Source organism: Tachyglossus aculeatus, chromosome 2, assembly GCF_015852505.1.
Source record: "Tachyglossus aculeatus isolate mTacAcu1 chromosome 2, mTacAcu1.pri, whole genome shotgun sequence".
In the NCBI taxonomy this organism is placed as follows: Eukaryota; Metazoa; Chordata; class Mammalia; order Monotremata; family Tachyglossidae; genus Tachyglossus; species Tachyglossus aculeatus.
The window spans coordinates 27,159,145-27,171,350 of NC_052067.1; the positions used below are offsets into that span (position 1 = coordinate 27,159,145).

General features: G+C 44.4%; 1 protein-coding gene across 1 annotated transcript in view; it reads left to right on the forward strand.

The window, feature by feature from the left end:
• Nucleotides 1–307: 307 nt before the first annotated feature.
• TOP2B (DNA topoisomerase II beta) overlaps nt 308–12,206 on the forward strand; it is an 89,953-nt gene continuing 78,054 nt past the window's right edge. Inside the window, exon 1 of the mRNA XM_038767590.1 lies at nt 308–447. Coding sequence (XP_038623518.1) covers nt 367–447 — 81 coding nt within the window. The 5' untranslated portion in view covers nt 308–366. The remainder of the gene's footprint in view (nt 448–12,206) is intronic.

Sequence of the window (12,206 nt, forward strand, 5' to 3'; positions counted from 1 at the left end):
GCTTACTGTGTGCAGAGCACTGGACTAAGCGCTTGGGAAGGACAAGTTGGCCACATCTAGAGCCGGTCCCGACCCAACAGCGGGCTCACAGTCTAGACGGGGAACAAAACAAAACGTATTAAAGAAATAAAATCAACAGAAGAGTGATGTCGAAGTAAAATAAATCAATAAATAGCCGGGCCCTACCTCAAAAACGGGCCCGACTAGGCCCCGGCGCCTCCTCGAGTTGAGGAGGGGGGTGGGGGGCGCGCGGCCGTGAGGGAGCGCGCGTGCCCGCGCGCCATGGCGAGCCGGCGCGGGTAGGAGGCCGGGCCGCTGCCGAGGCGGCGGAAAAGGGGCCCGTTTCCCGGAGTCGGGGCCGCCGCCATGGCCAAGGCCGTGGCAGCAGCAGGAGGAGGAGGAGCAGGAGGAGCGGGAGGAGGCATCGGCGGCGGGCTGACCTGGGTGGTGAGTTGTCGGGAGGCCGCCGCCGCCGCATTGTTCCCGGAGCCTTCCCCTCCAAGGCCGCGGGGACAGCCGTCGTCCGGGCCGAGGCCCAACCCGCCGGGACCCCCATCTTCCCGCCGCCGCCTTTTGTTCGCCCCCTCGGCCCAACCCCGGGGTCCCCCGCAGGCCGACGGAGGGAGGGAGGAAACTTCGGAGGGGCCCTCCCTTCCTTTGTTATTTCACTTGTCCATATCTATTCGTTTTATTTTGTTAGTCTGTTTGGTTTCGTCTCCCCCTTTCAGACGGTGAGCCCACTGTTGGGTAGGGGCTGTCTCTGGGTGTTGCCAATTTGTACTTCCCAAGCGCTTAGGACGGTGCTCCGCACGGAGTAAGCGCTCAATCAATACGATTGATTGATTGTAACCCCCCCCCCCCAGCAGCGCTTTGCACACAGTAGGGCGCTTAGTAGGTGCCGTCGTCGGCAGCGGCATTTCGGCCCTTTGAAGCGCGGCTTGCGCAGAGTAAGCGCCTGATAGACGCCACCATTCTTGATATTCCGTTCCTTTCATTCGACGCGCGGCTTGGAACAGTGCTGTGCACAGAGTAAGCGCTTAATAAATGCCATCATTAGTGTTTCATTCCTTTCATTCAAAGCACGGCTTAGAAGAGTGCTTTGCACACAGTCAGCGCTTAATAAATGCCATCATTAGTGTTTCATTCCTTTCATTCGAAGCACGGCTTAGAAGAGTGCTTTGCACACAGTCAGCGCTTAATAAATGCCATCATTAGTGTTTCATTCCTTTCATTCGAAGCGCGGCGTGGAAGAGTGCTTTGCACAGAGTAAGCCTTCATCAGTGCCGTCATTCTTAGTATTTCATTCCTTTCATTCGAAGCGCGGCTTGGAACAGTGTTTTGCACACAGTGAGCGCTTAATAAATGCCATCGTTAGTGTTTCATTCCTTTCATTGGAAGCACGGCTTAGAAGAGTGCTTTGCACACAGTAAGCGCTTACTAAATGCCATCGTTGTTACTATTGCATTCCTTTCATTCGAAGCGCGGCCCGGAACAGTGCTTTGCACAGAGTAAGCCTTCATCACTGCCATCATCATTAGTATTTCATTCCTTTCATTCGAAGCGCGGCTTGGAACAGTGCTTTGCACAGAGTAAGCGTTTCATACATGCCATCATTGTTAGTATTTCATTCCTTTCATTCGAAGCGCGGCGTGGAACAGTGCTTTGCACAGAGTAAGCGCCTCATAAATGCCATCGTTAGTATTTCATTCCTTTCATTCGAAGCACGGCTTGGAACAGTGCTTTGCACACAGTAAGCGCTTAATAAATGCCATCGTTAGTATTTCATTCCTTTCCTGCGAAGCGCGCCTTGGAACAGTGCTTTGCACAGAGTGAGCGCTTCATAAATGCCATCGTTAGTATTTCATTCCTTTCATTCGAAGCACAGCTCAGAAGAGTGCTTTGCACACAGTAATAGCTTACTAAATGCCATCATGAGTATTTCATTCCTTTCCTGCGAAGTACGGGTTAGAGTAGTGCTTTGCGCACAATAAGCACTTAATAAATGCCATCATTGTTAGTATTTCCTTCCTTTCATTCGAAGCACGGCATGGAACAGTGCTTTGCACACAGTAAGCGCTTAATAAATGCCATCATTAGTATTTCATTCCTTTCATTCGAAGCGCGGCTTGGAAGAGTGCTTTGCAGAGAGTAAGCCTTCATCAGTGCCGTCATTCTTAGTATTTCATTCCTTTCATTCGAAGCACGGGCCGGAACAGTGTTTTGCACAAAGTAAGTGCTTAATAAATGCCATCGTTAGTATTTCATTCCTTTCATTCGAAGCACGGCTTGGAACAGTGCTTTGCACAGAGTAAGCGCTTCATAAATGCCATCGTTCTTAGTATTTCATTCCTTTCATTCGAAGCGCGGCTTGGAACAGTGCTTTGCACAGAGTAAGCGCCTCATAAATGCCATCGTTAGTATTTCGTTCCTTTCATTCGAAGCACGGCTCGGAATAGTGCTTTGCACACAGTAAGCGCTTACTAAATGCCATCATGAGTATTTCATTCCTGCGAAGCACGGGTTAGAGTAGTGCTTTGCGCACAGTAAGCGCTTAATAAATGCCATCATTGTTAGTATTTCATTCCTTCATTCGAAGCGCGGCTTGGAACGGTGCTTTGCACACAGTAAGCGCTTAATAAATGCCATCATTAGTATTTCATTCCTTTCATTCGAAGCACAGCTCAGAAGAGTGCTTTGCACACAGTAATGGCTTACTAAATGCCATCATGAGTATTTCATTCCTTTCATTTGAAGCACGGCTTGGAACAGTGCTTTGCACACAGTAAGCGCTTAGTAAATGCCATCATTGTTAGTATTTCATTCCTTTCATTCGAAGCACGGCTTGGAACAGTGCTTTGCACACAGTAAGCGCTTAATAAATGCCATCGTTAGTATTTCATTCCTTTCATTCGAAGCGCGGCTTGGAAGAGTGCTTTGCAGAGAGTAAGCCTTCATCAGTGCCGTCATTCTTAGTATTCCATTCCTTTCATTCGAAGCACGGCTTGGAACAGTGTTTTGCACAGAGTAAGCGCTTCGTAAATGCCATCATTGTTAGTATTTCATTCCTTTCATTCGAAGCGCGGCGTGGAACAGTGCGTTGTACAGAGTGAGCGCTTCATAAATGCCATTGTTAGTATTTCATTCCTTTCATTCGAAGCACAGCTCAGAAGAGTGCTTTGCACACAGTAATAGCTTACTAAATGCCATCATGAGTATTTCATTCCTTTCCTGCGAAGCGCGGCTTGGAACAGTGCTTTGCACACAGTAAGCGCTTAGTAAATGCCATCATTGTTAGTATTTCATTCCTTTCATTCGAAGCATGGCCCGGAACAGTGCTGTGCACAGAGTAAGCCTTCATCAATGCCATCATTAGTATTTCATTCCTTTCATTCGAAGCGCGGCTTGGAAGAGTGCTTTGCACAGAGTAAGCCTTCATCAATGCCGTCATTCTTAGTATTTCATTCCTTTCATTCGAAGCGCGGCGTGGAACAGTGCTTTGCACAGAGTAAGCGCCTCATAAATGCCATCGTTAGTATTTCATTCCTTTCATTCGAAGCATAGCTCAGAAGAGTGCTTTGCACACAGTAAGCACTTACTAAATGCCATCGTTGTTAGTATTTCATTCCTTTCATTCGAAGCACGGCCCAGAACAGTGCTTTGCACAGAGTAAGCCTTCATCAATGCCATCATCATTAGTATTTCATTCCTTTCATTCGAAGCGCGGCTTAGAAGAGTGCTTTGCACAGAGTAAGCCTTCATCAGTGCCGTCATTCTTAGTATTTCATTCCTTTCATTCGAAGCGTGGCTTGGAACAGTGTTTTGCACACAGTAAGCGCTTAATAAATGCCATCGTTAGTGTTTCATTCCTTTCATTGGAAGCACGGCTTAGAAGAGTGCTTTGCACACAGTAAGCGCTTACTAAATGCCATCATTAGTATTCCATTCCTTTCATTGGAAGCACGGGTTAGAGTAGTGCTTTGCACACAGTAAGCGCTTAGTAAATGCCATCATTGTTAGTATTTCATTCCTTTCATTTGAAGCACGGCTTGGAACAGTGCTTTGCACACAGTAAGCACTTAATAAATGCCATCGTTAGTATTTCATTCCTTTCATTCCAAGCACGGCTCGGAATAGTGCTTTGCACACAGTAAGCGCTTACTAAATGCCATCGTTAGTATTCCATTCCTTTCATTGTAAGCACGCCTTAGAGTAGTGCTTTGCACACAGTAAGCGCTTAATAAATGCCATCATTGTTAGTATTTCATTCCTTCATTCGAAGCGCGGCTTGGAACAGTGCTTTTCACATAGTAAGCGCTTAATAAATGCCATCACTGTTAGTATTTCATTCCTTTCATTCGAAGCGCGGCTTGGAACAGTGCTTTGCACATAGTAAGAGCTTAGTAAGTGCCATCATTGTTAGTATTTCATTCCTTTCCTCCAAAGCACGGCTTAGAGTAGTGCTTTGCACAGAGTAAGCGCTTAATAAATGCCATCATTAGTATTTCATCCCTTTCATTCGAAGCACGGCTTGGAACAGTGCTTTGCACACAGTAAGCGCCTAATAAATGCCATCATTAGTATTTCCTTTCATTCGAAGCACGGCTTAGAGCAGTGCTTTGCACACAGTAAGTGCTTAATAAATGCCATAATTGTTAGTATTCCATTCCTTTCATTGGAAGCACGGCTTAGAGTAGTGCTTTGCACACAGTAAGCGCTTAATAAATGCCATCATTAGCATTCCATTCCTTTCATTCGAAGCACGGCTTAGAAGAGTGCTTTGCGCACAGTAAGCGCTTAATAAATGCCATCATTGTTAGTATTTCATTCCTTTCATTCGAAGCACAGCTTGGAACAGTGCTTTGCACACAGTAAGCGCTTAATAAATGCCATCATTAGTAGTATTTCATTTTTTTCATTAGAAGCACGGCTTAGAACGGTGCTTTCCTCATAGTAAGCGCTTAATAAATGCCATCATTAGTAGTATTTCATTCCTTTCATTCGAAGCACGGCTTGGAACAGTGCTTTGCACATAGTAACAGCTTAGTAAATGCCATAATTGTTAGTATTTCAATCCTTTCCTGCGAAGCACGGCTTAGAGTAGTGCTTTGCACACAGTAAGCGCTTAATAAATGCCATCATTAGTATTCCATTCCTTTCATTGGAAGCACGGCTTAGAGTAGTGCTTTGCACACAGTAAGCGCTTAATAAATGCCATCATTGTTAGTATTTCATTCCTTTCATTCGAAGCACAGCTTAGAACAGTGCTTTGCACAGAGTAAGCGCTTAATAAATGCCATCATTAGTATTTCATTCCTTTCATTCGAAGCACGGCTTAGAACAGTGCTTTGCACAGAGTAAGCTTTCATAGATGCCGTCATTCTTAGTATTCCATTCCTTTCATTCGAAGCACGGCTTGGAACAGTGCTTTGCACACAGTAAGCGGTTACTAAATGCCATCATTGTTAGTATTTCATTCCTTTTATTCGAAGCACAGCTTAGAACAGTGCTTTGCCCAGAGTAAGCCTTCATAAATGCCGTCATTCTTAGTATTCCACTCCGTTCATTCGAAGCATGGCTTGGAACAGTGCTTTGCACAAAGTAAGCGCTTAATAAATGCCATCATTAGTATTTCATTCCTTTCATTCGAAGCACGGCTTAGAGCAGTGCTTTGCACACAGTAAGCGCTTAATAAATGCCATCATTGTTAGTATTTCATAGTAAGCGCTTAATAAATGCCATCATTAGTATTTCATTCCTTTCATTCGAAGCACGGCTTAGAACAGTGCTTTGCACATAGTAAGTGCTTAATAAATGCCATCATGGTTAGTATTTCATTCCTTTCATTCCAAGCACGGCTTAGAACAGTACTTTGCACACAGTAAGCGCTTACTAAATGCCATCATTGTTAGTATTTCATTCCTTTCATTCGAAGCACGGCTTAGAACAGTGCTTTGCGCAGAGTAAGCCTTCATAGATGCCGTCATTCTTAGTATTCCATTCCTTTCATTCGAAGCACGGCTTGGAACAGTGCTTTGCACACAGTAAGCGGTTACTAAATGCCATCATTGTTAGTATTTCATTCCTTTTATTCGAAGCACAGCTTAGAACAGTGCTTTGTACAGAGTAAGCCTTCATAAATGCCGTCATTCCTAGTATTCTATTCTGTTCATTCGAAGCACGGCTTGGAACGGTGCTTTGAACATAGTAAGTGTTTAATAAATGCCATCATTAGTATTTCATTCCTTTCATTCGCAGCGCGGCTTGGAACAGTGCTTTGCACACAGTAAGCACTTAATAAATTCCATCATTGTTAGTATTTCATTCCTTTCATTCGAAGCACGGCTTGGAACAGTGCTTTGCACACAGTAAGCGCTTAGTAAATGCCATCATTAGTATTTCATTCCTTTCATTCGAAGCACAGCTTAGAACAGTGCTTTGCACAGAGCAAACCTTCATAAATGCCATCATTCTTAGTATTCCATTTCTTTCATTCGAAGCACCGCTCAGAATAGTGCTTTGCACGTAGTAAGCGCTTCATAAATGCCATCATTACTATTTCATTCCTTTATTCGAAGCACGGCTTAGAAGAGTGCTTTGCACACAGTAAGCGCTTAATAAATGCCGTCATTATTAGTAGTATTTCATTCCTTTCATTCGAAGCACAGCTTGGAACAGTGCACATAGTAAGTGCTTAATGAATGCCATAATTATTAGTATTTCATTCTTTCGAAGCACGGCGTAGAACAGTGCTTTGCACACAGTAAGCGCTTAATAAATGCCATCATTAGTAGTATTTCATTCCTTTCATTCGAAGCATGGCTTAGAACAGTGCTTTGAGCACAGTAAGCCCTTAATAAATGCCATCATTGCCCCTTTAATAATAAAGGTAGTGTTTGTTCAGAAAGAATGGTGGTATTTGTGAAGCTCTTACGATATGCCAAGCACTGTTCTAAGCGCTGGGAGAGATACAAGTTTGGCAGGTTGTCCCACATGGGGCTCACAGTCTTAATCGTAGAGAAGCAGTGTGGCTTATTAAGAGCTTAGAGCAGTGCTTTGCACACAGTAAGCACTTAATAAATGCCATCGTTATTAATATTATTTCATTCCTTTCATTCGAAGCATGGCTTAGAACAGTGCTTTGCACATAGTAAGTGTTTAATAAATGCCATCGTTATTAGTATTTCCTTTCATTCGAAGCTCGGCTTAGAACAGTGCTTTGTACATAGTAAGCGCTTAATAAATGCCATCATTATTAGTAGTATTTCATTCCTTTCATTCGAAGCACGGCTTAGAACAGTGCTTTGCACATAGCATTCGTTCAGTCGTATTTATTGAGCGCTGACTGCGTGCAGAGCACTGGACTAAGCGCTTGAGAAGTACAAGTCGGCAACAGAGAGAGACGGTCCCTACCTCACAATGGGCCTCCAGGCTGGAAGGGGAAGACAGACAACAAAACATGTAGACAAGTGTCAAAATCGTCAGAACAAATAGAATGATACGTATATGCACATCATTAACAGAATAAATAGAAGAGTAAATATGTACAAGTAAAATTAATAGAGTAATAAATCTGTACAAATATATCCAAGTGATGTGGGGAGGGAAAGGAGGTAGGGCAGGGGGTATCGGGAGGAGGAGAGGAAAAAGGGGGCTCAGTCTGGGAAGGCCTCCTGGAGGAGGTGAGCTCTCAGTAGGGCTTTGAAGCACTGCTTAGAACAGTGCTTTTTACATAGCATTCATTCATTCAATCATTTATTGAGCGCTGACTGCATGCAGAGCACTGGACTAAGCGCTTGGGAAGTACAAGTGGGCAACATAGAGAGATGGTCCCTACCCAACAATGGGCTCACAGTCTAGAAGGAAGTGCTTAATAAATGCCAATATTATTATTCATTCAATCATATTTATTGAGCGCTTACCGTGTGCAGAGCACTGCGCTAAGCACTTGGGAAGCACAGATAGGCAACAGATAAGAGACGGTGCCTACCCACCAATGGGCTTACGGTCTAGAAGATAATAATGGTATTTGTTAAGCGCTGACGGTGCACCAAGCCCTGTTCTAAGCACCCAGGGAGATGCAAGGAAATCAGGTTGACCCACATGGGGCTCCCAGTTTTCATCCCCATTTCCCAGATGGGTAATTGAGGGCACGGAGAAATCAAGTGGCTTGCCTAAGGTCACATAGCAGACAAGCAGCGGAGCCGGGATTAGAACCCAGGTCCTCCGACTCCCAAGCCCACCCCCAACTGGGGGCCCTGGCCGGGGAACTTCTCTTCCAGGGGTTTCCACTCCATGCACCCTGCACAATCCCTCCTTTCTTCCCATCCATGCTCGTCCCCCCCCCGACACACACACACAGGAAAAAGGGGGGCTGAAAATCTCTCATCTCCCCCGAACCACATTTATCACCTCGAGCGAAAGCCTTCATCTTTCAGGTTTTCCAAGCACACAGAGGGCCACTTTGTAGCACCCGACTTGGCCTGGGGTTCTCCTTCAGCGGCGGGTGGGGGGTGAAATGAAAAGACGGTCCTAGGAAAATGAATTAATTAACCACGGTATTTGTTAAGCGCCCACTCAGTGCCAAGCTCCATTCTAAGCGCCGGAGGTGGGCACGAGGGAATCAGGTCGTCGCACGTGGGGCTCTCACCAGCTTCATCCCCGTTTTGCAGATGAGGTCACAGAGGCCCGGAGAAGTGACTTGCCCAAAGTCAAACAGCTGATAAGGGGCAGACACGGGATTAGAACCCACGACCTCCGACTCCCAAGCCCAGCCTCTGGCCACAAAGCCACGCTGCGTCTAGAGACACTGTGGAAAACAGTGGGGGTGAACGGTGCTTGGCACATAGTGGATGCTTAACAAATACCATTATTATTATTATTATTATAGGGTCGGGCTGGGTTTTCAGAGGTCGATAAAAGTGCATCCCGAATAAGCGGGAAGCGCTATAATCAGGGAGAGAGGTGACGGGGCTGGGGGGAGACCCCTCCTGGGTCCCGAAATTGGAGCGGAATAAGAAAAACCCTAAGGGGACTCGGTTCCCACGGGCGATCAATAATTCACACCGGCGTTTCACTTGCTGCTCAATATTGAGTTCACACTAGGGTCATTTTCTTCGTGTAACCAAGGAGAACAACCAGTCTGTTGGGCCCACTAGATAAATGGAAAAGTTTTCCCTACTACATTATGCCTTTTTGAACTCTCGTAATCCCTTCCTTCATAGCAATGGGTAAAAAACCCCACAAAACAACCTTTTCAATACTGAAGGGGAACTTATTAAACTTCCAAGTTAAACTTCGGTGTCTCCCGTCCTAAATTGTGACATGGTATTATTGCAGGAGATGTGGATTCATTGTTGCTAGGCTCTAGAAGTCTTTAGAGGAGGTGGGAATTGTTGCAACTTTTTCAGTGGCTTTAATGTCTCAAGTAGGATGTACAGTAGATATTGTAGTAAATGGTAGGCTGAATGCTTTGTCTTTGGAACTGTGAAAACTTGTTGAAAAGAAATATTGTCAGATAACCTTTTTTCCAGAGTTGTAGCATGTGTTGAGCCCTAGATATGTACATCGGTGGGATCATAGTACTTTTGTGGCACGTTATGCCAAAACCCATTAGCCGGCTATATATAATAAGAGCCCAGACTCTCTAATCAGCAGTTTCAGATTATTCAGTCTCTTTAGTTTTTAATGGTAAACACCTGAAATTGAAGTGCAGCTTCCTTCTGAATGGTGAGAAAAGTATATGCATTGAAGAAGACTGGTAATTTCATTTTCTAGTGTATTGTCCTAAATGTACCATTTAGAAACCTACGGTTGTACTTCCCTGCTGGATGAGCAGCATTTTTTTCCCTTTAATCAAAGTTCCGCCAAAAGAAAATCAGGAATAGGGATCAAGACTTTTTTTGTTGGTCGATTATGATGACAGTAAAGCAGATTTTTCGGAGTAGCCTTTTAAAATTCATGAGTGCAATTCTGATTTATTACAGTTGGCCGTCTTATAAATGTCAAAAAAGTCAGACCATGACAGAAAAATGTAATTTTTGTCCTAATGATAAGCAACCTAAGTACCCCCATTACTTTTCTGACCTTAGTCTTTCTTTTAAATTTTGATTTTGAAGAAAGTTCCTTGAATCAATTCCAGCTTTACCCATCTTCGGAACTCCTGCGTGGTTGAATTAACTGTTGGGCGGTTCTTACTTTGGATTGTCAAGTTTTGGAATTACTCGTCCTTGGCCTTTTTATTTTGCACAGGAACCGTTGTTCTCATGTTTAGTGCATTAAACCAGGTTTCAAATATTAAAGGTTCCCAAAGTTAGAGATTTTGGGCAAGAGGGTTTTCTCCCTCCTTCCTTGGTGCAAGTTCTTGGGAGACTTGATCAAAGTGAAATATCTTTTTCTTCATTACTCCTGGGTGCTCAGATATCCCCACTTTCCCTGTGTTCAGTGGGGAAGGAGTAGGGATTGGAGGGAAACAAGGGAGTGCCTTGTGGGCCTAATTTACCAAATTACCATTTTTCGTGGGGGATGGGGGAGATAGAGTATTGGGAAAAGCAAAATATGGGGTGTGAAGCTCTGCTCAGAAAAATGTGCAAAAAACTTAAACTTCAAGTTATACTTTGAACTTGGAATCATGCTGTTTAGCTTCCTAAAGCAATACTCATTGTGTTGCTTCTAAAATGCGACAAGGCCCAGATTTAAATTCATGTGTGGAATCTGAACCTAATTTAACAAAGCCTACTTGCAGGTCTTTTCTGTTAAGATCAGAGCAGGTTTGTTGATTTCATTGCTGCTACTACAGGAATGGGGTGATCATCACCAGCAGGTGTTCACAGTGTTGCCCTTTGAACTGCTGGGAAACATTACAATAGGCTGAGAAAACACAGCCCCAGCCCTAAAAGAACTTTCAAATGACAGAGATAGGTAGGAAAACAAATTGTAAATACACTAAGAAGAGGGTAAAACTACTCATAATAAAAGGCATTAAGTGAAAGGTGAATGGAATAGGCATGCACACAAGTGCTAATTTATTTGACTGATCTGTGATACACATAGTCAGGGAGTATCTCCTGTAAAAACTGGCCTCTTCAGCTTAGGGTGCGTCGAATTTGAGGGGCAGTGGAGTTTCTGCAGAGGGAATAGCATGCCCGTTGGGTTGGAGCTGAGTATCGTACAGTTAGGAGGTTAACTTGGGAGGAGTGAAGAATGTGAGCCGGAGTGTAATAGGAGAAGAGAAAGGAAAGGTAAGAAGGAAACAGCTGGTGCAAAGCCTTGAATCCAGCGAGGAGGAATTTTCTTTTTCATGCAGAGAGAAGTGGGTAGCCATTGCAGGCTTTTGAGGGCTGGATTAGTGTCTTCTGAATGGCATTTTAGGAAGATGACCCTGGCATTTGTAGAGTAGACTGCATAGAGTAGTCCAAAGAGGTCAGAAGCTGTTTGTAGGGTAATCAATAAGGAGACTGATGTAGTAACCCAGTCGGGATCAGCATGGCCTAATGGAAAGGCATGGGCCTACGAGGTAGAGGACCTGGGTTCTATTCCTGACTCTGCTACTAGGCTGTTGTGTGATCCACGACAAGTAACTTAACTTCTCTGTGTCTCTGGTTCCTCAGCTGTACATTGGGGTTCATTGTCTGTTCTCTTAGACTGTGAGTCCCAACTGGGACAGGGACATTAATTTCTATCTACCCCCAGCACCTAAAAGTGATTTATCCATAATAATAATAATAATGATGGTATTTGTTAGGCACTTACTATATGCCAGGCACTGTCCTAAGGGCTGGGTAGATACAAGATAATCAGGTTGGACACAATCCCTGTCCCACGTGCGGCTCACAGCCTTAATTCCCATTTTACAGATGAGGTAGCCGAGGCCTAGAAAGGTGAAGTGACTTGTCCAGGATCACACAGCAGGCAAGCGACAGAGCTGGGTTTAGAACCTATGACCTTCCAACTCCCAGGCCCTTGCTCTCTCCACTATGCCATGCTGCTTCTCTAGTAGGCACTCAACAAATATTATTGTTATAATTAATTATTATTATTATTATTGTTGCCATGAGAGGGAAGGGCCAGATCTGGGAAATATAGTGGAAGAAAAACGAGACTGATTGTCAGAGATGACAATGAGGTTGTGAGCATCTGGGACATGGTGGTTTGTAGTATTGTTGAACGTGATGGGAAAGTGTGGAGGTATGGTGTGGGATAGAAGTTGA